This window comes from Octopus sinensis, linkage group LG28, assembly GCF_006345805.1.
Source record: "Octopus sinensis linkage group LG28, ASM634580v1, whole genome shotgun sequence".
NCBI lineage: Eukaryota > Metazoa > Mollusca > Cephalopoda > Octopoda > Octopodidae > Octopus > Octopus sinensis.
In genome coordinates this window covers 10,577,513-10,604,908 of record NC_043024.1, presented here as the reverse complement: position 1 = coordinate 10,604,908, position 27,396 = coordinate 10,577,513, and the positions used below count along the sequence as shown (strand labels likewise).

The window sequence follows — 27,396 nt, the reverse complement described above, 5'->3', positions numbered from 1 at the left end:
GAGTGATCATGCGGTCCTGAAGTTCGTCATGCACACAACTTTTTCCACGCCCACGATTACTTCGCTGCCACGTAGAGTCTTCTCTGCAATTAATCTTGAAATTCTAACCGAGGCTTCCGCGCTTCTGGACTGGCGTTCCCTGATGACGTTGTCCTCAGTTGACGAACTATGGTCATCCCTCAAAGCATATGTAATCTGTTGATTGACCAGGCAGTTCCCGTTGGACTTCCAAGAGGAAGAAACACAAGCCCTGGGTGACGAAGAAGGTTAAACGAGAACGTCGACTCAGAGATATTGCTTGGGCTGAATTCAAAAATCTGGATTCGACTGCAGCTTTTGAGGTGTACAAAACTCAACGAGACCGAGCCGTGAAAATTGAAAAGAAAGAACGCTTCAGTTATGAATACAAAATCGCGGCAAATGCCAGTAGCAATCCAAAAACCTTCTTTCCCGCTTGAACAACCAGATTGTAACATTGGTAGACTCAAAGGCGTATCGATTGAGGACCCTTATCAACAGAGTCAATTATTTGCCGAGGCTTTTTCAACTATTTTCAAACAAGATGATGGTCGTGAACCCCCTCCATTTGATAGATCGGTACCTCCAATGCTTCGATTGATCATCACGCGGGACCAAGTCAAACGTGTTATTCAAGGCCTCGATGTCAACAAGGGTCACGGCCCTGACGGCATACACCCACGGGTTATCAAAGCGTTGGCTCCGGTCATCTGCGAGCCCTTAACACGACTATTCAATATGTCATTGGCGACGGGTGTTATACCTGCAGACTGGAGAACAGCGATAATCTGCCCAATTTTCAAGAAAGGGAGCCGCGAAGACCCGCTTAACTACCGACCGGTTTCCCTTACATCAATAATCAGCAAGATGTTCGAACCATCCTTAAGAAAAGTATGATGCTCCACCTCCTAAGCACAGCCTCGATCATGATTCCCAACACGGCTTCGTGCCGAAGAGATCATGCTTGACCAACTTACTAGTAATGGAAGAATTAGTGACGCGCATCCTCGATGATAGTGATGCTGTTGACATCGTTTTATTGGACTTTGCCAAAGCTTTTGACTCGGTAAACCACCGCCTACTACTTGTCAAGCTTCAAGCATATAGTTTCCATCCGGATATTGTACGATGGGTTGGTGCCTTCCTCTCAGATCGCTCCTTCCAAGTTCAAGTTAATGGTTCGCGGTCCGACGTCTCCAGTGCGAGCAGTGGCGTGCCTCAAGGTTCAGTGCTTGGGCCCTTGTTGTCGTCTTCATAAATGACTTGCCCGACGACCTCACGCAACACACCCTTCTATTTGCCGACGATATCAAACTGGTCGCTCCTCGCGGTAGTATAGAGGATCTTCGTCGATGCCTCCACCAAATTTGGAAGTGGTCTAACGATTGGGACCTGTGTCTGAACGTGTCAAAGTGCTGTCATCTGCCTGTTGGCTCTACTCCTACAACTCAACTTGATTTCGAGCCGGGTCGTCTGCTGCTGGAGAGGACCGATCAGGTAAAGGACCTGGGTATCTTGGTGGATTCCTCCTTTTCGCCTTCGGCCCAGTGCGTCCATGCTGCCAACAAAGCGCGCGGAATTCTGTTTTTGATTCGACGGTCATTCGGAGTGCTCACAGCAGCCATATTCCTGCCACTCTATGTCACGCTGGTGAGACCCATATTGGAGTATGGGATTCAAGCCTCTTCTCCTTATCTCCTCAAAGACATACAGCACCTCGAAAGAGTCCAGAGACTGGCTACCCGCCTGGTTCATGGTCTAAAAAATTTGTCCTACGAAGAAAGGCTGAGGACGCTCGACCTTTATTCTCTTGAAAAACGCCGCCGCCGTGGTGATCTCATTCTCGCCCACAACATCATAAGCGGGAAGTGTAACCTCTCGAAAGAGCTGTTCTTCACTCCTGCTCCGGAGCGTCGGCTGCGGGGTCATTCCGAAAAGCTCTACCTGCGACGATTTCATCTCAATCGAAGGAGAGCTGCCAGACGAGATGGAACAAGCTGCCAGACGAGGTGGAACAAGCTGCCAGACGAGATGGGGAAGATGCCGACGACCGCTTTGTTCAAAGCCTCCCTTGACCTCAAGTGGCCTGAACTCTTTACATGAGCGCCACCCTGTACTTAACTCCATGTCCTCCTACATGGCCTTGCTATTTGCTTTTGAGCCAAATTAACTAACTAACTAACTAACATGTACTAGGCTTACAAAAGAATAAGTCCTGGGGTCGAGTTGCTCGATTAAAGGCGGTGCTCCAGCATGGCCGCAGTCAAATGACTGAAACAAGTAAAAGAGAAAAAAAAAATAAAAGAGAATATAAAGACCCTCTTTTTATATGTATCTCTAGTCATTATTTTACACCTTACATATAATTATATCAGCGCATATTTTTCGAGTATTTGTATTTTTTACTTTAGATTTTATAATTTTTGCTTAAATATGTCTGTGTATTACCATTATCTCAACACCCCGCTTCTGATTCGCGGCTTAAAATTAATAAAATTAAAAGATAGTAAGTATATCTTTCCAGACACTCCATATGCCAGTGCCTTGAGCAGTCTTTATAGAAACTACCAAATGATTAGTTAATTAAGCACAAAAATGGCTATTAAACTGAATCTACATAATCTTCCTTTTTAAAGTTTATAATTGAAACATACTCACCTTTTGGCTATTTCGGTTATGATATCATTTTGGAATTCTTAAATTTTATTTTTATACAACAAAACAATATTGTTTATAAACGTTCCCCCGTCGTGCCTCTAATAAGTTTTCCTTGTATCAGCATCTTAAGTTTCTTCTTGTCTTGCCCCTTTAACTGATAATTAACATCATGATTTAACCTGCCTCTTTTTTATAGATAGTTACTTCTATCAAATTGGCTGTTCATAATGTCGTATATCCTTTCTCCTAAGTAAAAGGGATACCTATAATAATATTTACGATCATACCTAGCCATGAGCTGTCAACCCACTCTTGTTCTTTATTCAAAATAGACACAGTCTTCTCGTGCCATAAATAAGAAAGAATTATGAACTTACTGTCTTGAAATAGAATCGTTAGTGCATCGAACAAAATGCTTAGTGGCATTTCTTCTGGTTCTTTGCATTCTGAGTTCAAATTCTGTTGAGGTCAACAATGCCTTTCATTTTCTTTTTTTTTTTTTTCAGTGTTGATAAAATAAGCACCAGTGAATTACTGGAGTTGGTGAAATCGAACAACGACTCTCCACAGAAAAATGCAGGCTTTGCTTCGAAATTAGAAGAATTATCACAATTGCTCCTTAGACAATGGTAGCGTGCTGTTGGAAATCCTGTACTTTCCGGGTTCAAATCACGTCTAGCTCGGCTTCCCCTTTTTCTTTAATTTTTATTTGCGGAATGTAGACTGGCGATAAGAGAGATCACCAGTGAGACCAGTGGTTCTCAACCATGGTCCGTATGGCCCTCGGAAATCCACATGGCCCTCAAGGATCGACATGGCCCTTGGAGATCCATGTGGCCCCCGAAGATCCACATGGCCCTCGGGAATCCACATCACCCTCGGAGATCCACATGGCCCTCGGGAATACACATACCCTCGGAGATCCATATAGCCCTCGAAGGTCCACATGGCCCTCTGGAATCCACATGACCCTCGGAAATCCACATGGCCCTCAAGGATCGACATGGCCCTTGGAGATCCATGTGGCCCTCGAAGATCCACATGGCCCTCGGGGATCCACATGGCCCTCGGAGATCCACATGGCCCTCGGGGATACACATACTCTCGGAGATCCATATAGCCCTCGAAGGTTCACATGGCCGTCTGGAATCCACATGACCCTCGGAAATCCACATGGCCCTCAAGGATCGACATGGCCCTTGGAGATCCATGTGGCCCTCGAAGATCCACATGGCTCTCGGGAATCCACATGACCCTCGGAGATCCATATGGCTCTCCGGGATCCACATGGCCCTCGGAGATCCACATGACCCTCGCGGATCCACATGGTCCTCGGGGATCTACATGGCCCTCGAGAATCTACATGGACTTGAAAATCCACATGGTCCTCGGGTATCCACATGGCCTTCGAGGATCCACATAGCCCTCGGGGATCCACATGGCCCTCGGGGATCCACATGGCCGTCGGGGATCCACTTGACCCCCGGGGACCTATATGGCCTTCGGAAGTCCGTATATCATTTTATTGTTAAAATTCATCAACAATGAATTGTCTATATTTCTCCAATACACAAAATATTTTAATCCAATTCCTTTTTATCCAATTCCTAAAAATATCTAATTATGAAAATATAATTGGCTTTTTTTAAACATCAAAGGATTCCGGTGGTCCGTCCAAGCAAAATAGTAATCAAAGGAGTCCATAAGTAAGAAAAATGGGGGGCGGGAAGAAACACAAATACTGGCGACGGAGGTGAAGAGATAAGTACCACCCATCCGCCGCCGACACCTCTATCATACAATTATTATTGGTGCTGGTGGTGGTGGTGGTCGTCGTCGTCGTCGTCGTGGCAACGGTGGTGCTGATGGGGGTGATGGTGGTGGCAACGGTGGGGGTAGGGAGCAGCCGTGATGGTTGTTGCCGCTTCTATTCTTTACCTTATTGTTTAACCATGAAACAAGTATGATCAGAGTCATTCCTATAGTGACCATCTCCATTTACTTTTTCAATCAAAATATTTTCTAAGAACTATTTTTGTATTTTTGTTTTTTTGCTTTTTTAAAATCCGTATAATCAGTGTATGGGGGGGGGGAATTTTCCAACTATTTTCATATAAAACAATCGATCACGGAAAAAGTCACATGGAAGTAAATAAATAAAGGCGCAGGAGTGGCTGTGTGGTAAGAAGCTTGCTAACCAACCACATGGTTCCGGGTTCAGTCCCACTGCGTGGCACCTTGGGCAAGTGTCTTCTACTATAGCCTCGGGCTGACCAAAGCCTTGTGACTGGATTTGGTAGACGGAAACTGAAAGAAGCCCGTCGTATACATATGAGTGTGTGTGCGCTTGTGTTTGTCCCCCCCCCCACCATCGCTTAACAACCAATGTTGGTGTGTTTATGTCCCTGTAACATAGCGGTTCGGCAAAAGACACCGATAGAATAAGTACTGGGCTTCCAAAGAATAAGTCCTGGGGTCGATCCGTTCAACTAAAGCCGGTGCTCCAGCATGGCCGCAGTCAAATGACTGAAACAAGTAAAAGAGTAAATAATTAATTAAATAAAAAAATAAATAAATAAATAAATAAAATGTTTCTAAGGGAGACAATTCAAAATTTTCTATACCAGATTTATCTCCCTTACATTACATACCGCGACCATCAGCAAACGCCTCTCTAATTTTAAAAACCAACAAGATTGCCATGGTTGGAATACCCTTGATAATACAACACCTTGGTCATGGCAGTGCGAGATAAAGTGCACAAGGCCCGAAATTTTGACGGGCGGGGACCAACCGATTAGATCGACCCTAGTACGCAACTGGTACGTAGTTTATCCTTCCCGAAAGGATGAAAGGCAAAGTCGACCTCGGCGGGATTTGAACTCAGAACGTTTAAAAGACGGCATAAACAGTAATGATATCACGGTGCACCTCTTCCTCCAGACGCTGCCAATGACTTCTCACTTCTCGACTTTCTTTCTTGTGTGCGGGAGGGGGGGGTTAATGAATGTGCGCATGCGCCCTTGATGCTGTTTAGATTTTCATAAGTACTCTTTGAAAGCCAACGTGTGTGTGTGTGTGTGTATATATATGTATGTATGTATGTATGTATGTGTGAATGTATGTATGTGTGTGTGTGTATGTATGTATGTGTGTATGTATGTATATATGTATGTATGTATGTATGTATTTATGTATGTATGTATGTATGTATGTATGTATGTATGTACGTATGTATGTGTGTATGTATGTATGTATGTATGTATGTATGTATGCACGAATGTATGTATATAAGTATATATGTGTGTGTGCATATTAGTATATATATGCATGTATGTAAGTATTTAAGTATGTGTCTATGTATATGTGTGTATACGTGTATGCGTATGTATGTATGTACGCACACACAAGTGCACGCAAACAGGCGCACGCATGCACATACACACACACCACACACACACACACACACACACACACACACACACACACACAACCACACACACACACACACACACCACACACACACAGCTTCGTAAACTTATATTCAAATCGCAATTTCCTTCGTAATATTCTCCGGGTTCTAGCGTCCAGGGGAGATAATCAATATATACTCTTTATGACACTATTCAAGGGACACAACTCGAGGATGCCATTGAATATTGATGAAGTTGAACATTGCCTTTCATCAATAGAGATCGATAAAATAAGATACCAGTTTAACACTGAAATCTACTAAACCCCTCCCCTCAAAATTTCAAGCATTGTGCCTATAGAAGAAAGGACTGTTTGACCACCACATTAGCTCTGATCTGACAGACGAATGATGGAAACATCACTTCCCTCACCTTACGGCCTTCTTTATGGTCGCTGCAGGGTGATATGGCTGCTATTTCTAGCAAATGGGATAACCAGCTCGGACAGAGGTTCTCAAATTTTTTTACCAATGGATCCTTTTGATTACTGTTTCATTCTGGTGGACACCCATAGCTACTTGATGTTTTAAACCCCGTTTTAAAACAAGGCTTCTTTCAAAATTCCTTTTTCGTTTTTCACACGTTCATTTGGACACGTTTCAGGGACCGGAAAACTTTTAAACTACGTAAAACGTAAAGCGAGGAGTGGGCAGAAACGTTAGCACGCTGGGCGAAATGCTTAGCGGTATTTCGTCCGCCGTTACGTTCTGAGTTCAAATTCCGCTGAGGTCGACTTTGCCTTTCATCCTTTCGGGGTCGATTAAATAAGTACCAGTTACGCACTGGGGTCGATGTAATCGACTTAATCCGTTTGTCTGTCCTTGTTTGTCCCCTCTGTGTTTAGCCCCTTGTGGGTAGTAAAGAAATAGGTATTTCGTCTGCCGCTAGGTTCTGAGCTCAAATTCCGCCAAGGTCGATCTTGCCTTTCATCCTTTTGGGGTCGATTAAATAAGTACCAGTTACGCACTGGGGTTGATCTAATCGGCTGGCTCCCTCCCAAAAAATTTCGGAACCTATGCCTAGAGTGGAAAAGAACAACGTTCAGGGTCGTTTCTTGCAATAAATACATCTAAGGTGTGGCTGTGTGGTAACAAGCTTGGTTCCCAATCCCATGGCTCCGAGATCAGTCTCAGTGCGTGGCACCCTAGTGTCTTCTACTGTCTATCTACCTACCTACCTATCTATCTAAGCTTGCATATCGATAAATATCTGTCTGTGTGTTTCATGAGTGCTATGCATCAAACTCTCGGCCCTTGAATCACCTACATCACGATGAAAGCGTGTGTGTGTTTGTCTGTCTGTGTGTGAGCGTGTGCGTGGTGTGCATATATATATAGATATATATATATATATATATATATATATATATATATATATATATATATATATATATATATATATGTATGTATGTATGTATGTATGTATGTATGTATGTATGTGTATTTGCCATTTAAATATGGCTAACCGCTAAGGGTGGATGCTACTGTAGTTTGTAGCCCCAGGAGGACACCTCCTCCAGCTGGCTATAGACACACGTTCTGTGCCCTATCAGAGGTGGAGGAGGTGTCCTCCTGGGGCTACAAACTACAGTAGCATCCACCCTTAGGGGTTAGCCATATTTAAATGGCAAATATACGTCACGATGTGTTGCAGCTACTGTTTATAACTCGCTCTAAGATTTACTATTGCTTATATATATATAATATATATATATATATATATATATATCTATATATATATATATGTATATTCAGATAAGAAAAGAAACGGAGCAACAATTAACAATTAGAAGTTGGTCATTGGTATTAAAAGGTCATTTTTAATTGTAGTTAAAATAACATTTACAGCTGTTTCACTTTGTTATTTTTTAGGTAAATTTTCATTCATCTCATTCCATGTAACAAGCATCGTAGGAATTATATATATATATATATATATATATATATAGTAAAGAATGGAGCTGAACGTTGTGAGTTGTGAGTTTGCTACCCAGGTATCGGTAGAAGACACTTGCCTAGGGTGCCACGCAGTGAGACTGATCTCGGATCCATGTGATTGGGAACCAAGCTTGCTACCACACAGCCACACCTTATCTTTCGAATTATCCGTAATAAGATAATTCATTTATCTACTTATATATATATATAAATTTAAATGTTGAAGTGAATCTAACGGTTTTTGTGTGTTCCACGCTTTAATTGTTTTCGTTTCAGCACACGATCTCAGATCAAGTCAGTCGCTATGCAAGTACATCTCCGTAAGATAGATAGATAGATAGATAGATAGATAGATAGATAGATAGATAGATAGATAGATAGATAGATAGATAGATAGATAGATATATGTTCATGTACTGAGTATTATTTCTCAGATTTGTATCGCCAAATGCACACACACACAAATCAACACACATACAAACAACACACAACACACACACACACACACACACACACACACACACACACACACACACACACACACTACAAACAACACACACGCACACACATACTCTTTAGATTGGCTTTCATGTATTATTATATCTAAAAAAAAAGTAGCAAGCATTGACTGAAGAATCACGCAAGACATTTAATTATAGTATCATATATATTTTATTTTAACAAGTGTTAATCGTTGACAGTGAGTTTAAAGATTCGGCTAAGTTGCCTTCGTCGGACTATAAAGTTTGTGGGAATTTTCCAAGCTGCTTGTATATTTTTCGGCTCATCTTGTGAGTAGGTCAAAGTGGTTGCAGAGCAGATGTAGTCTAAAAGTATATCTTTGTAGTATATGTGTGCGTGCGTGCGTGTGTGTGTGTGTGTGCGTGTGTGTATGTGTGTGTGTGTGTGTGTGTGTTTGTGTGTGTGTGTGTGAGGCGTTTAATCTTCTCTAGATAAATCTAAGTGAAAGTGAGGTGAACTATTGAGCAAATAATAAGATTAAAGTGCTTATGCTTTTATGCGTCGCTGCCATGTTTGTTATGAATATATTTCCACGATTTACAGTTTTTCGGGAATGAAATGGCCATGTAATGTGTAAGGGACTGTCGTAGGAAGTGCCGCTTGACTTATCAAGGTCATGGTTTTTGCATCTATTACATAAAGATAATGTTTATTTGTTGATGCGTCTGCCGCCGGAAGTAGCAAAACGCCATCGTCCTCTTCTTCCGCATTTGGTGTCGGAACGAAAATGGCTTCGCTCACGTACACACCGGTCTTGTAATAGTATTTGTTTCTTCCTTTTTCGCAGACATCCTTCTTGATTAAAGCTATACTTGTTAAATTATTATCTATTGCCCTTAATGCCACGCCGTACAGAAAACAGTAAGGTTTACTTCGGTAATTTTCGTTAATCGTCGGAAAATCGAACCGAGTGAGAAATGTTTCGTTCGAAGGTCTGGAAAATGTATGAACTTTGCTTGTCTTGTTTTGAACGTTGAAAATATATCGTCTGATCTGGGCTGAAAACGGGATATTTTTTCGTTTGGCTGGATTCACCATATTCTCTACTAACATAGATTTTACAAATAACGGATCATCGTAACCGACTGCGTCTACAATGATATTTCCATCTTCATCCTCGTAGGCATTTGCGTGGTGCATGACAAAGCTGTTTTCTGTTTTCATTTTTATAATCTCGCCCGTCTTCAAGTTGATTATGTTAACATCAATCGGTCTGTCCCCGTACCAGTCCATACCATCGAACGGGTGCATTTCTTTGAGAAATTTAGGAATGTTCAAATACATCGGATGGCAGAACAATATCCCATAATGCTCGGTCGTAGAAAAAGAATGCATGTAGGGTATTTGGTCAACGGGTACACTAGCAATGACTTCTCGCTTCTCTGCTGTATGAATCCGAATAAACTTCACTGAACTTTTCACCCAAGGAACCAAGCTCAACGTCGATAGGAATAACAAAGAGTTATTTGTGCCAAATTCGGGCAGAGGGTGGGCCGTGGATATGAGGTTTAAGAAACCAAGTGATGACTTCTGAGGAACTGGCGCCTCGAATGCAGAAATGGTCTGTAAAGTAGTACAGTTGAATTCATACATTTTCCAATAATCTGTAAGTGCAAAACAACCCTTGCCATCTTGACCGTTTGCTTTAGCCGTTTTGTGATAAGAATAGACGTTGACGTTCATGTTATCCAAACCATTTATGATAGACTTAAATTGCTTCCATCGACTAAAAGGTGGTTCGACGCCGATAAACGTGAGATACGGAGCAATGTCGTCTGTGGCCATGCTTTGATTGTAAGTAGAACTCTTTACAAACTTCGTTGAAAAAAGAGCTGTGTTGTTTCCGGTTATCTTCCAGCTCGACAGTTTGGCAAATGAATCGAACATGTGGAGAAAATGCCTTTTGCCGTTTTCAAACTGACCAAAACCATTTCGTATCTGCAATGAATGAAGTAAAACGAAATATTTAGGTGAGAGAAATGGCAGGAATATATTTCATATTTAATCTTGTATCTTTTATTTGCTTCAGTCATTGGACTGCGGCCATGCTGGAGCGCCGCCTTAAAGGGTCCAGTCGAACAAATTAACATCAGCACTTTTTTTTAAAAAAAAGGAGGAGGAGGTGTAGTACTTATTTTGTCGGTCACTTTGGCAGTAGTGCTAAGTTACAGGGACATAAATAAGGCAACGCCGGTTGTCAAATGGAGAAGGGATACAAACACACAGATGCATTCACACATACACACACGGATAGACTGACTGACAGACAGACAGACAGACAGACAGACAGACAGACAGATAGATAGATAGATAGATAGATAGATAGATAGATAGATAGATAGATAGATAGATAGATAGATAGATAGATAGATAGATAGATAGATAGATAGATTTAAATATAGATACTGACCAGATTTCCTTTTAACCATTCCGGAATTTTCTGATCGAAATAAATGGGAAAGTCATTGAATTCTTTGAGGTTTGTCGTATATAGAGAGCTGAATGTGTCTGTGAATTCAGGGGAATCGGTGGTGAGAGATGACACTGATAGCGCACACACGGATAACAATAGAGAAGCAAAGAGAGTCGCTGAGACACACATTGTTGGTCCTTTCCTGAGAAATGAAAGAAAGTGAATTCGATTAGCAAAGGCCATGCCATATCTATCCAGTGTAAAACAAAGAAATACGTACATATATATATATATATAACGGGAAGCTTTATGAAAATAGACAAAAGACGAAGGCAGGTTTACGGAAATAAACAAAAGACGACTATTATTAATAAACATAAAACCACTATTAGGCAAATCAATTAATAATTTTAAATTTAAATAATTTAAATTTTATATTTTATATATTTTGTCTATTATATTAATTATTTTTATTTTTATGTTTTGGTTATGTTTTTCACTGTTTGATTTGCCTAATAGTGGTTTTATCTCTAATTTAATTTATATTTATACTGTGAAATTAGATTTAATCCTAAATCTAGTTTTTCCCTGTAAGTTTGGATATACTCCCTAATATTATTATATATATATATATATATATATATATATATATATATATATGCGCGCACACACTAATAATATACGTATATATATTTGTGTATACGATTCTGCCACCAGGATGAGAGAGACAATACAAAAACAGACATAAAGTTTGGGGGGTTACAAATAATGATAATAATAATAATAATAATAATAATAATAATAATAATAATAATAACATAATAATAATAATAATAATAATAATAATAATAATAATAATAATAATAATAATAATAATAATGATAATAATAATAATAATAAACAGCAGCATATTCCCTAATGAACAGAAAGGATGTAAACGTGGATCCTACCGCTGTAAAGACCAACTACTCATCAATAAGATGATCTTAGAAGATTGTCACAAACGACACAAAAACTTATCAATAGCCTGGATAGACTATAAAAAGGCTTTTGATAGCCTACCACATAGCTGGATTAGGAAATGCCTGGAAATGTATAAGATAGCACCTACTCTGCGAAACTTCTTGACTGTAAGTATGAGATCATGGAGAACCACACTAACTCTGAACAGTGACAATGAATCCCTAAATGCTGGTGATGTAAAAATTTCGTGTGGCATTTTCCAGGGTGACTCACTGTCACCACTCCTCTTTTGTTTATCCTTAATACCTCTCTCAAAGCTGCTCAATGACGCGCAGTACGGGTATAAAATGTTTGATAAAAATATAAATCATCTCGTTTACATGGATGATTTAAAGCTTTTTGCAAAAAATGACGAACAACTCAAGGGCTTACTAGCGATAGTCAAACAATTCAGTGACGACATCAGAATGCAATTCGGCCTCGATAAATGTGCAAAGGCTACCTTTATCAAAGGAAAAATGACAGAAACATCTAACGTTAACCTTGACCAACAGAATGTCATAAAAGAACTAGACCCAGCGGAGAGCTACAAGTACCTAGGGGTAATTGAAGGGAACGGAATAAGGCATTCAGAGATGAAGGAAAGGATCAGGAGAGAATGCTATCGAAGAGTGAGAGCAATACTCAAGACAGAGCTGAATGCAAGAAACAGGATCGAAGTGATCAATGCATTAGCCATACCAGTCGTGACTTACAGTTTCAATATTGTTAACTGGTCAATTACTGAAATATGTCAGCTCGACAGAAAAATAAGGAAACTGTTGACAATGCATAGAATGCACCACCCTAAGGCAGATACAGAACGACTCTATCTGCCAAGAAAAGAGGGAGGCCGTGGTCTTTTGCAACTGGCAATAACAATGAAGATTGCTACAATTGGCCTAGACACCTACCTGAAAAACTCTGAGGACTGGATGTTAAAACTTGTCTCAAAACATGAAAACAAGAAAGCATCATACTCAGTCACAAAACAGGCAAAGGAATATCTAAGTGAATTCCGAATACAACCAATTTCGGAATTAGAGATAGACATACAAGAAACAAGCACAGAAAAAGCTAGGCGCATGAAAACCCGTGCCAAAACTGCGGCCTTAGATATTCTGAATAATAAATGGCAAGAAAAACCTCTCTATGGCAAATACCCAAAAAGAGCGAATAATGCAGATATCGACAAAGCCCTGACCCATCAATGGCTAATGGCCTCTGGCTTAAAATCTGAAACAGAGGGATTTATCATAGCAGCTCAAGATCAATGCCTACCAACAAGAAACTACCAGGCCAACATATTAAAGAACGGCAGTAGCCCAACATGTCGTGTATGCCGACAACAAAATGAAACCATTGACCATGTTGTCTCCAAATGCAGTCTTCTAGCGCCTACAGAGAGTACCTCAGTAGGCATGATAGAGCTGCACAATATATTCACTGGGTAATTTGCAAAAACCTGGATTGCCCCATGAAAAAAACTGGTGGGAACACAATCCACCTCCTGTGCTTGAAAATGACCACATCTCACTCCTCTGGAACTTCACCATTCAAACTGACAGGAAGATAGATGCAAATAGGCCAGACATTATATTGAAAGACTTCAGACAAAGAACATGCCTCCTCATTGATATGACTGTCCCAAGCGATATAAACGTATCTGTCAAGACCTACCAAAAACTGAGTAAGTATAAAGATCTTGAAATAGAAATCAGCAAAATGTGGAACCTGAATACTAAAACAATACCTGTTGTCATGGGTGCCCTGGGAATGATAGCAAAAGGGGCTGATTGCTACCTAGCTCAGACACCAGGAAACCCCAAAATGGCAGAAATTCAAAAGATAGTGCTCATGGGAACTGTTCATATCCTACGCAAAATACTTTTTATGTAATCTCAAGTTTTAAAACAAACATAATTTTCGTATGGTTTTTTTAGACATTCACTAGTACAACACTAAGTACAAAACCAAATATATGGCACCCTAGGCATAACACCAACATGAACTTCCAACCTGTTGTCTCTTGAGGTCTTTGGGTGAGACTTGGAGCCAACTTGTACAAATACAAAGCAAAAGTCAAATATAATATAATAATAATAATAATGATAATAACAGCCAGCAAATCGTATATGTAAGAAAATAGACATATATGCTTACTTTCTCGCGGTTCAAAGATCGGCCAAAAATCAAAGGTGTTTGTTTAAGTTGTTATCAACACTGAAGATAGAAGGCTGTGTTAACTTGAAAATATATACAGAGAGGTCCAGCGGTGCGGGGAGGGCTGGCGGTGCGGAGAGCAATGGGTATCTTCGTGATAAGGGTATATGCGTGTATATATGTGTGCATGGACGTGTGTGTATATACTCATACGGATATGTATGTATGTATGTATGTATATATATTTATATGTATGTATGTATATATATATTTATATGTATGTATGTATATATATATATATATATATGTATGTATGTATGTATATATATATTTATATGTATGTATGTATATATATATTTATATGTATGTATGTATATATATATTTATATGTATGTATGTATATATATATATTTATATGTATGTATGTATATATATATTATATATATATATATATATATATATATATATATATATATTATATATATATATATGCGTGCATATATGTATGTATGTGTATATGTATGTATTCATGTATGGATGTATGTATATGCGTATGTACTTTTAAATATACTTGATTACACAATACATATCTTTGCATACATATGTGTACGTGTTTATAAATTTGTGTATGCGTGTGTGACAGAGAGAGAGAGGGTGGGGGTTGCATAAAAAAACTGTGCGAGAGATTACAAAAGAAAAAAATAAAGAACATGAGATATAAAGGGAAAAGATAAGGTTATAATACATAGACTTCTACGTTATTATTATTATTATTATTATTATTATTATTATTGTGGAGGCGCGTGGCTTAGTGGTTAGGGTGTCAGCACCATGGTCGTAAGATTGTGGTTTCGATTCCTGGACCGGGCGACGCGTTGTGTTCTTGAGCAAAACACTTCATTTCACGTTGCTCCAGTCCACTCAGCTGGCAAAAATGAGTAACGCTGCGATGGACTGGCGTCCCGTCCAGCTGGGGAACACATACGCCATTGAAACCGGGAAGCCGGGTCCATGAAACCTGGCTAGGCTTTAAAAAAGGGGCGCATTTATTTATTATTATTATTATCATTATTATTCAGTAGTTTTATTTTTATAGCGTGCTTTCACTTCACTACCGAGCGCAGCTCTGTGTGCCTTGGGTATGTGCTGTGATTTGTTGTGATGCTCTGATGGTTATTGTATGGAAAGTGTTCTGCGTAGGATGTGTGCAGTGCCTAGTAGTGCAATTTTCTGTATGTTATATGTGTTTGTAAGTCCTGGTGTTTTTGTTATGTATTTGTCTGAATATTTTTTTATCATGCCTAATGCACCTACTATGATAGGAATTGTTTCTGTTTTCAGGTTCCACATTCTAGTTACCTCTATTTCCAGGTCTTTGTATTTTGAGAGTTTCTCCATTTCTTTTAGAGACACGTTGTCATCTGCCGGTATTGATACATCAATTAGAAAGCATTTTTTTCCTTCATGATCTCTGACAACTATATCTGGTCTGTTGGCCTTAATTTCTCTATCTGTGTGTATCGGCATATCCCAGAGTATGGTTGCTTTCTCGTTTTCTGTGACCTTTTCTGGTGTGTGCCTATACCATCTTTTTTCTGTTGTTATTCCATATTATATTATTATTATTATTCCATATTATTATTATTATTATTATTATTATTATTATTATTATTATTATTACTATTATTATATTATTATTATTATTATTATTATTATTATTATTATGGTCGTCATACTGGAGCTCCGTGATTTGTAAGTGTTTAATCAAGCGTTTCGGTTGGTTGCAGCCTGTTCTGTCAAATATTTTTTAATAATTGTTTTAATTGCATTGTCTGGATCGCGGTGGTAACATTTTGTGTAATTTCTTCCAATTTTGGGAATGTAAACTCTATAATAATTGTCTTGCATTTTTGTGAAGAGAAGATTTCATTTATTTTCCAAATTTAAAAAAAGTCTGGTTTACAGAAAAATCATAATAATCGACAGAGAGCAGCGTTTTTGCTGACACAGTTGTAACACAGAACGTGACTGAAGCTAAAACTGATTTCTCGCCAAAGTGAAATAGTATTTCCTCTTGATGCTGTGACGGCTGTAACAAATACGAAAGTACTAGCAGCAACGACGACGACAACAGCAATGGCGACAATGTGAACAGCAGCAGCAGCAGCAGCAGCACAAACAGCAGCACCAACAACAACATCAGCAACAATTTGAACAAGATAAAAAATAACAACAGCAACATGATCAACAAGATTGAAAACAACAACAGCGTAAAGAACAATTCAATTATCAATAGTAACTGGCAGAAACGTTAGCACGTCGGGAGAAATGCTAAGCGCTATTTCGATTGCCGTTACGTTCTGAGTTCAAATTCCGCCGAGGTCGACTTTGCCTTTCATCCTTTCAGGGTCGATTAAATAAGGACCAGTTACGCACTGGAGTCGATATAATCGACTTAATCCGTTTGTCTATCCTTGTTTGTCCCTTCTGTGTTTAGCCCCCTTATGAGCAATAAAGAAATAAATAACAATAACAGTAGCAACAGCTCTAATAATACATAGAACCACAACAAAACAATGTTTTTTTAGAGAGCAGCAAATAGAATGTCCATTCAGTTCAAGATTTGAAATAGAAGAATGACATTATGCCACCAGGTATTATGTGCCTCAGTGAGGAGGAGAAAAAAAATCTCCGAACGACGAATAATCTATATATATAAAGCTGAAGTTGTCTGTCTGTGTGTGGCAGGTTTGGTAGCCTTCAACTAACACTATCTCCTCCGAGACCCTGTGGCACAAGTTGACCAAAATTGAGAGTATGATAGAAGAAGGCTTGCTCTTCATTCCATAGAAGATAAAATTCAAATCGGACCATGTTAACACCAAAAATTATTTACATCAAAATGGTGCTTTTTTTCTATGAAAATCCCTATTTTTTACGATTTTTGACTGCTGTGTCACCATTTTTCGGTGTATTTCAACCAGAAAAATGTTCACTTAAAGAGAATAACAAGCTACATACAAAATTTTTACTTCTCAAAAATTCCAATTCTAAAGGGTCGAAACAAACCCGAGCAACGCCGGGCGATACTGCTAGTTGTTTATAAATGTGTTTCTCTCAAGAAGAAGAAACTTAAATTTCCTACTCCAGCAGAAACCGAAAAATGCCTCGAAGATGTCTGGCCCTCAGGTGCTACACATACAGAAAGGCAAGCAGTATGGGACGGTAGCTGCTATGGGCAGAAGTGAGCGAGAAGCCACAAGAATGGCTGCTATAACTTGCACATCCGAGGCTTTTGTAATGATTCCCCATTACATGGGTAAAAGGCTGACTTGAACTTGAGTCAGGTTCACCGTGATCCGGCGAGAGTTTTAGCCGTTCTGGAAAAGCATGGGGAGATTGTGGAGGTGAATTCCACCCCACAACTCCACAGGACTGGAATTCTTATGGAATTCCAGATGATAGTTTTCTGCAGAGGAAATAAATCGCATTCCCGATTTTTTCTGTTTCGGGGAATTAAAAAAGATGCCTGTTTATATAGAAGGAAAAAAACCGAAATGTTTTGTGTGTGAGAATATGAACCACCCCAAAGTCTTTTGCCCCACGATGGAGAGGGTGCGAAGCTCTCCACCGTGACTGCCAATGCCTCAAGGTGTAGACAAAACTACAACCAACCATCTGCCTTCTTCCTACGACTCAGACCTTGCAAAAGCAAAGTCCTCATTGACATCACATCAAAAGGACTTCGTCGGGGATAAGAGAAAAACTGAATCTGAAACAAACAAAGTGTTGTGTGGGTGCCCCCAGACGATGTAGTAGGCTGATCCAATACGTGGATATGGAGGGAGAAGTCTAGACGTCAGAGTAGCAGTCTGGGAACAGACGGCAGTCTAGAGAGAAGTAGCAGTCGTAGTAGACTAGAACAGAGTGGAGTGGAGTAGAGTATAGTTGAGTGGAGTAGAGTATAGTTGAGTGGAGGTCATCCGATCGTGCGACATAACACAAAGACTGGCCGAAACTGAAATCCCTATGACATGACGATAAAAAGCAAAATCCGTCACAACATCAATTAAAGAACAAATCACCTCCAACATCGACATCTTCATCACAAGGCGACCCATTTTTACAAATACATACACAACCAGAAAAAGCATGAAAGCAAAAAGAACCACCCTAAAAACAAAATGAGCAACAGTCACACTCTCGGGTACGTGTTTCCTTCATCAACTTCACTGTTGTTCAGAAGAGCAACATTGAATGGGTTGAGGAAGTAATTAATAGCAAAAACATTGTAACAAGTGGAGAAGGTTTTACGGAACTCCACCCGAAAACTCCATCGGATAGAATGTTAATCCAAACAGATACGTGTACGACCATAAAGAAGAATATGAGTCGGCTGCAGGGGCGAAAATCAAGCCGAGAAGGCGGTGGGATTGTGACCGGGTATTTGGAGAGGTAGGTCGATGCCGTCAGATGGCTTTGTCGGACGCGGGACTAACGGACCAGTTAAACAGGTCGGAGTCTGGTTCGGTTCGTCCAGGTGGATAAGAACTAGGACGAGGTAACGAACAGGGTGGCCAGTCTTACCTAGAAATGGGTTGAGAGGAAACTGTCCTTGAAAGGTCGGGCAGAGGTGGATCTAAAACAGAAATTCCCCCAGGACATTGGGGAGTTTAGTAAGTACCCACCCACCCACCCCAAAAAAACTTTCTAGGAAAACCCTTCACCATTCCCCCATCGACCAAACAGATGACTGTGTTACCAGTCACCCCTGAAAACCAAGGTACGGAGCTCCATTTATTTTTTTATTTTTTTCATAATTTCAATGCGTTTGATCCTAAATTTGCTCAATCAGATCAGAGCTGGGACTAAAAATCATCAATCAAGTATTAAACCACAGCCTGCTCCATTTTATCTTGACGTCAACAATTCATAACTCATAATTCATAAATCTCACTTAAAACCACGAAGAATTATTGTTGCAGAAGAATTATTAGAAATTCTGGTAAATGAACAGACGGTGGTTTTCTCAAAATAAAAGTCGCGGTATAAGATTATCGTCGTTAACGAGATAAGAAAAACATAAAGATTAAAAAGAAAAACAATACCGAAATCTTTTCAAGTCAACGAATGATAATTGCGTAACATAACAGAGATTAACTGAGATCATCATCATCGTCATCATCATCATCATCATCATCATCATCATCATCGTCATCATCATCGTCCTCATCATTATTATTATTAAGGCGGTGAGCTGGCAGAATCGTTAGCACGTCGGGTGAAATGCTTATCGGTATTTCGTCTGCCCCTTCGTTCTGAGTTCAAATTCCGCCGAGGTCGACTTTGCCTTTCATCGTTTCAGGGTCGATAAATTAAGTACCAGTTACGCACTGGGGTCGATGTAATCGACTTAATCCGTTTGTCTGTCCTTGTTCGTCCTCTCTCTGTTTAGCCCCTTGAGGGTAATAAAGAAATAGGTATTTCGTCCGTCTTTACGTTCTGAGTTCGTGTGCGGGACGTCTGCCATCCGAGTCCATAGTGATGATTGTTCCGCCGCCGTCCTTTAATCAGGCAGGCAAGGCAGTTTTCCGTTACCTGGTGGCTATGGCGAAAGAGGTTGTCGGGTGGACGAGGCTGAAAAGGATGCGGACAGAGACATCGCTCTTTTGTAAAGCCCTCATCGACATTTTTATGATCCACTTGAACAGAAAATTGAGGGCGGAGAATAAGGTGCTGTCTTCCAGGGAATTTATCAAAAGGTGGGTGAAAGTTGCGAAAATGGTAAGAGTGGATGGTGCCGCTGTAAGTGTAGACTTGTGAGTCGGAGGAAAGGAGTTGGAAGAAAGGGCACTTGTTCATGATATTCAGGGTGATCTTGGATGGTGGTGTTCCTCGATTACCCCAAGAGCTCCTCCTGTATCAGGAGGACCCCATCGCTGACCCCTTTTCTCCCCATCCTTCTTCTTCTTAGTGCCATATGCTTCTCTTCTTTTAATGCATATCGTCTATACTTTTCCTTCTTTCTTTTTTTCTTTTTCTATCATTCCATTATATGTAAACCCCAACATTTTATGTATGTCTTTGTTTTGTCCCCGTAATCCTTTGTATTGTCCCTTCATAATGTATTGTCCCCCTTCATCCTCGTTGCAAATGATTATTATTATTATTATTATTATTATTATTATTATTATTATTATTATTTGGTTTGCAAGAGTCTAGACTACCGAAAAGGTTGCAAGACGCAACGAAAATTTTAGGAAAATGAAAATAATAAATAAGTGGAAATTTCACCGGTGAGTGTATTAAATAATAAGGCACAAAAAGAGAATGACTCTCCCCATATACAACAGTATATATATATATATATATATATATATATATATATATATATATATATATATATATATAAAAGTACATTTATACATATATATATATATATATATATTATATATATATATATATATAAATGTACTTTTATATATATATATATATAAAAGTACATTTATATATATATATATAATAATATATATATATTATATATATATATATAAAAGTACATTTATATATAGTACATTTATATATATATAAAATACATTTATATATATATAAAAGTACATTTATATATATATATATATATATATATATATATATATATAAAAGTACATTTATATATATATATATATATATACACACATAGGCTGTGTTTTCCATAATGGAGGCGAACACCTTTCTCCATGCGATCGGCTTGAAAACTTGTCAAGGGACTACGATATTTTCCTACTTTACTTAACATGAAACCAATGGTAGCCTTAATTCACAAATAAAGAAATTATATCCCCCAATGCGGCGTTGAGCACTCGTTTTTATCATTCGGCATTTACGTGTGTGCGTGCGTGCGTGTGTGTGTGTGTGTGTGTGTGTGGTGTGTGTGTGTGTGTGTGTGTGTGTGTGAGCAACCGTCTGAAACTTTTCCAGTTTAATCTTATGACTGTCCTTGATAGTTTAATGGCAGAGCACGTGAAGAGATATGAATCAACATCACTTTCTCAGACGATTGTGTACCCCACCGTACCCCCCACCGTACCTCACCGTACCCCTCCGTACCCTGTTTATCTGACCAGTTTCAAACATTCTATGGGAAATATCACAGACGACGCAAATGGCTTTCGCCCTTCTGCGATAAAAAACAACCCGTCTTCATAGAGGTCTGTATGTCTGTACACTGATAAACAGATTGTCTCCGATTGTTTACTTTAAGGTCACAATATGTGTGTGTGTGTGTGTGTGTGTAGGTGCGTGGCTTAGTGATTAGGGTGTCAGCATCATAATCGTAAGATTGTGGTTTCGATTCCTAGACCGGGCGAAGCGTTGTGCCCTTGAGCAAAACACTTCATTTCACGTTGCTCCAGTCCAATCAGCCGGCAAAAATGAGTAACGCTGCGATGGACTGGCGTCCCGTCCAGCTGGGGAACACATACGCCATAGAAACCGGGAAACCGCGCCCATGAGCCTGGCTAGGCTTTAAAAGGTCGCATTTATTAATTATATATATATATATTTGTGTGTTTGTGTGTGTGTCTGTGTGTGTGTGTGTGTGTGTGTGTGTGTGTGTGTGTGTACATACATGTATACATACGTACATACTACCAATCTTGAGAAATTAGGCTTCTCAAAACCAGAAAGGAGAAAGTAAATTCGAAGACTACAGATCCAATCCATCACTGGAACTGTAAAAATCTGTAAAACTTTCCAGAAGTTTATCATTTAAATATATATGAACATGTCTAGATATATGTAACTCTATGCATGAGAATACATACATAAAACATACATACATACCAACAAAAATCTTGCCGCCGCATCGATATGACTGTCCCAATCAATATAAACGTATCTGTCAAGACCTACCAAAAATATAAAGATCTTGAAATAGAAATTGGCAAAATGTGGAACCTCAAGACAATACCTGTTGTCATAGGTGCCCTAGGAATGATAGCAAAAGGGGCCGATTCCTACCTAGCTCACATACCAGGAAACCCCATAATGGCAGAAATACTGCCCATATCCTCCGTAAAATACTGACTATGCAATCTCCAATTTTAAAACAAACATAATTTTCTTATGGTTTCTTAAACAGTCTCTAGAACAATACTAAGTACAAAATCAAATATATGGCACCCTAAGCATAACACCAACATCAACTTCCAACTTGTTGTCTCTTGAGGTCTCTGGGTGAGACCTTGCAGGTGGGGCCCAGTTAGAATTTTCTTTTAGTCGAGTAACTCATCCTGCTCAAATGGTCCCTGAATAAGGTTTATTTAAGGATGATGAACGAAACACCCATGTTTCCAGAGGTGCATTATCCAAACCCCAAAGAATCCCTCTCAACACATGGCTATGATGCTCCCCCACTTCTTCTGCTCGTGATTAGAGATGCACATTTCGTTAGCCACTAAGGGACAAGCTCAACTGGTTACGGTCAAACAACTGACAAGCAAATCTGTAGTACTGAGCAGAATATTTGCTGTAGCCCATCTTTTATACCAAGACAAAACAATGTACATGATAACACTTCCAATCAGTTAAGATCAGAAGCCATGAGATCCAATACCTGGTACTGCATCAGGGCATTTTATTATTATTATTATTATAAAAACCACAAAAAGCCTTGAGAAATACTACTAAGCAGGATTTCCTGGTCGAAATATTAATCTATTTTGCCGACCTCGAAACGTCAACCTCAGCGGAATTTGAGCTCAGAACGTAAAGACGGACGAAATACCACCGGACGAAATGCTTAGCGGTATTTCGTCAGTCTTTACGTTCTGAGTTCAAATTCTGCCACGGTCGACTTTGCCTTTCATCCTTTCGGGGTCGATAAATTAAGTACCAGATACGTACTGAGGTCGATCTAATCGACTTAATCCGTTTGTCTGTCTTTGTTTGTCCCCTCTGTGTTTAGCCCCTTGTGGGTAGAAAAGAAATAGGTATTTCGTCTGCCGCTACGTTCTGAGTTCAAATTCCGCAGAGGTCGACTTTGCCTTTCATCCTTTCGGGGTCGATAAATTAAGTACCAGATACGTACTGAGGTCGATCTAATCGACTTAATCCGTTTGTCTGTCTTTGTTTGTCCCCTCTGTGTTTAGCCCCTTGTGGGTAGAAAAGAAATAGGTATTTCGTCTGCCGCTACGTTCTGAGTTCAAATTCCGCAGAGGTCGACTTTGCCTTTCATCCTTTCGGAGTCGATAAATTAAATACCAGCTACGTACTGGGGTCGATCTAATCGACTGACTACTTCTCCAAAAATTTCGGGCCTTGTGCCTAGAGTAAAAAAATATATCAAATGTGCAATAGTAAGGAAGAATTAATTTAAGGGAAATAACTCTTCAAAGCACTTGCATGAGTGATTTCCCTTGAAATTTATTCATTTGTCAATGAGATATATTTCCTTTTATGATAATACGTTAACAGCTGTTGCAAAATGAATTGTCAGGCATATTTCTGGGGTCCCGGAAAGTTTCGGGATGCCATTTAAGGGACTTCTCTGCAGCCCCTTTGCTGCGCCTGTAACTCTAAGCGCAGTCAAAGCTTCGCAGGACGAATGCAACGTGATAGAAAGCACGTTATGCTGAGCGACATTTCTTCCGACTTTACCTTTCTGAGTCCAAATTCCTCCGAGGTTAATTCTTACCTTCCTGTTGGAGTCGAGAGAAAATGTAAAAGATGAGCAGTGGTGTCGATGTAATTGCCACCACCACCACCACCTCACACAACTACACGCATGCGTACTCAAACTTGAAGCCGTTGGATCTTCCGTAGAAAATAGATTCGGGGAAGAGATTTGGTTGAATACTTCGACCCCAATACTTAACTGGTACTTATTTTATCGACACCCACCTCCCTCGAAAGGATGAAAGGCAAAGTCAACTTTGACAGAATTTGGACTCAGAACGTGAAGACAGACGAAACTCTTCAAGACAGCTGCCCCAGTATGGCCACAGACCAATCACTGAGACAAGTAAAAGACTTTTCCACCAGAAATGGTATGTTTCCTTCCACATTATCTTTCCATATTCTTTTATGTGTTCCAGCCATTTGACTGTGGCCATACTGGAGCACTCACTGCCTTTAGTCGAGCAAATCGATCCCAGGACATATTCTTTGTAAGCCTATTACTTATTCTATCGGTCTCTTTAACCGAACCCCTAGTTACTTAAACACACCAGTATCGGTTGTCAAGTATTTCATCCGGTGTTCTTACCATTCTGCCCACTCACCGCCATTTTTTTTTTCTTTTTTGCTTGTTTGTTTATTTGTGTGTGTGTGTGTGTGTGTGTGTTGTGTGTGTGTGTGTGTGTGTGTGTGTAGGTTAAGACTGAAAATTATTTTTTAGCCCTTATGAAATCACCTTCTAATCCCTACGCTATTTGCTACAAACTGACAAAGGGAGATAGCTTTAACCCCTCGGCAACCGGAGGATTAATCAAATCCGAAATCTTCAATGACAGGCGTAGGAGTGGCTGTGTGGTAAGTAGCTTGCTTACCAACCACACACACACACACATATATATATATATATATATATATACATATACATACATACATACATACATACATACATACATATATATATATATATATATACATATAACGGGCTTCTTTCAGTTTCCGCCTACCAAATCACCAAATTCACTCACTAGACTTTGGTCGGCTTGATGCTATGGAAGACACTTGCCCAAGGTGCCATGCAGTGGGACTGAACCCGGAACCGTGTTGGTAAGCAAGCTACTTACCACACAGCCACTCCTGAAGACTTTTGAAACGTTCCCTGTTTAAATCATCCTGATGTAGGCTTCCTTCAGCATTCAGACGTCTCTGTCGATTGTTTATTTATTCACATTGTTTTGAATTAACCACACATTATCTCATAACTTTGAGATTCCAATGATGTGATTGTTTTTAGAATGACTTTGCAGGGTAAGTGTGAGAGGCCACATCTGGTCAGTTTGACCATAAAACAGGTAGAGTATTTAGGCCAGATATGGCTGGTTTAACCTCTTAGCATTCAGATTACTCTGTCGAATGTCATTCTTATTTCAAGGACATTGCAGGACAGGTGTGAGAGGCTGGATCTGGCCAGTTTGTACACAAAACCCATACAAAAATATGGCTGGTTTAGTCTCCTAGCATTCAGATTACTCCGTCAAATGTAATATTTATTTCTTCACATTGTCTTGAATTAATCCTGCATTATCTTGTAGCTTTGAGATTTCAATATGATTGTTTATTTTCAAAATGACATTGTAGGATAGGTGTGAGAGGTTGGATCTGGCCAATTTGACCATAAAACAGGTAGAATATTTGTGCCAGATATGGATGGTTTACCTCTTAGCAGTCAGATTGTTCTATCAGATATAATCCTTATTTATTCAAATTGTTTTGAATTACTCCTGCATTATCTCACAGCATCAATATTTCAATGATGTCATCATCATCATCGTTGTTTAACGTCTGCTTTCCATGCTGGCATGGGTTGGACGATTTTGACTGAGGGCTGGCGAACCAGACGGCCACACCAGGCTCCAATCTTGATCTGGCAGAGTTTCTACAGCTGGATTCCCTTCCTAACGCCAACCACTCTGAGAGTGTATTGGGTACTTTTTACGTGCCACCGGCATGGGGGCCAGTCAGGCGATACTGGCAATGACCTCGCTCGAATCTTTTTACACATGCCACCGACACAGGTGCCAGTGAGGCGACGCTGGTAACGATCACGCTCGAATGGTTCCCTTTTACATGCCACTGGCACGGAGCCAGTTGGCTCCTCCGACAACGATCACGCGCGGATTGTGCTCTTGGCACCCTACTAGCACGGGGCACAAGTGCCAGTAAGGCGATGCTGACTGTATATTTTTAGAATGACATTGTAGGGTAGGCGTGAGAGGCTGGATCTGGCTGGTTTGAACATAAACAAGTAGAATATTTGGGACTACAACTAGTTTAAATGCTAAAGGGTTTTTAAAAAAGGGTGGGGTTATCTCTATTTATATTTGCTGGTGATAAACAAAGATGACCAAGGTCAGATATCTTTTATGTATTCCAGTCATAGAACTACACGGCCACAAAGCAAGCTTCTCAACCACACAGATGGTTGAATGTCCTTCCCCATTCCCAACTCCATATCATTTGTCCCCTGTTCGCAAATCTTCACAAACTCTTTTATCGTGGAGAATTCCATTCATGCTTTTAGAATTTCCTATCATATCCTCACGTGATTTTCTGCAACCAAACATCAAAGCAGTTCCCTAAGCCGTTCCTCCAAGACTTAGCGGTTTGGCACGATGATATTGATAGAGTAAGCAGCAGACTTTAAAAGTCGGTTCTGAGATCAATTTCGTTCACTGGATGCTTCAAGACAGTGCTCCAGTATGGCCACACTTCAATGGATGAAATGTGTAAAAGAATAAAAAAAAAAAAGATAGGCAGACAGATAATGTATGCACACACACACAGATACATACACTGCATGTCTGTATGTGTATGTGTGTATGCATGTATGAGTTTGTTTTAAAATTTGAGAGTACATAGTATTTTACATAGGATATGGGAAGTTCCCATGAGCACTATCTTTTGAATTTCTTACATTTTGGGGTTTCCTGGTATCTGAGCTAGGCAGGAATCATCCCCTTTTGCTATCATTCCCAGGGCACCTATGACAACAGGTATTGTTTTAGTCTTCAGGTTCCACATTTTGCCAGTTTCTATTTCCAGATCTTTATATTTTCTGTTTTTGGTAGGTCTTGACAGATACGTTTATATCGATTGGGACAGTCATATATGTATGTATGCATGTGTGTATGTATATATGCATGTGCATGTATGAATGTATGTATATGTATGTATGCATGTATGAATGTATGTGTGTATGTACGTATGTATGAGTGTATGTGTAAACGTATGTATGTATGTATTAATGTGTGCATATATTTATGCATTTATATATGTATGCAAGTATATGTATGTCTGTATATATGTTTGAAGATATATAATTATATAATTAATTAGTGAAAATAATTTCAAAACCACTCTTTTAAAGCTCTTCCTCGACGTCATTGAATAATTTCACCACCTTCCCCCACAACCACCAGTAGTAAAAAAACTGGTGGAGGATGTGAGTCAAGGGTGACCAACCTTCTTGACCTCCTTG

At 39.6% G+C, this 27,396-nt stretch overlaps 1 protein-coding gene and 1 long non-coding RNA gene across 2 annotated transcripts in view; both read right to left on the bottom strand.

The window, feature by feature from the left end:
* Window positions 1-8,574: 8,574 nt before the first annotated feature.
* The window catches only part of LOC118768331, a 28,344-nt gene continuing 9,522 nt past the window's right edge, over window positions 8,575-27,396 (bottom strand). Inside the window, exon 3 of the long non-coding RNA XR_005004142.1 lies at window positions 8,575-8,629. This is a non-coding gene — a long non-coding RNA (uncharacterized LOC118768331). The remainder of the gene's footprint in view (window positions 8,630-27,396) is intronic.
* Window positions 8,740-14,318, bottom strand: LOC115225810 (carotenoid isomerooxygenase-like). Its single transcript, XM_029796780.2, has 3 exons — window positions 14,187-14,318; window positions 11,019-11,223; window positions 8,740-10,546 (listed from the first exon to the last, which is right to left on the bottom strand). The coding sequence occupies exons 2-3, from the start codon at window positions 11,208-11,210 to the stop codon at window positions 9,146-9,148; spliced, it is 1,593 nt and encodes a 530-aa protein (XP_029652640.1). The 5' UTR covers window positions 11,211-11,223; window positions 14,187-14,318; the 3' UTR covers window positions 8,740-9,145.

What these genes read in the sequence shown, in the direction of transcription:
- LOC115225810 (XM_029796780.2), bottom strand. Translation starts at nt 11,210, where the DNA reads ATGTGTGTCTCAGCGACTCTCTTTGCTTCTCTATTGTTATCCGTGTGT. An exon ending in AATGGTTAAAAGGAAATCTG is followed by an intron (nt 10,547 to 11,018) that starts GTCAGTATCTAT and finishes CATTCATTGCAG; the next exon opens with ATACGAAATGGTTTTGGTCA.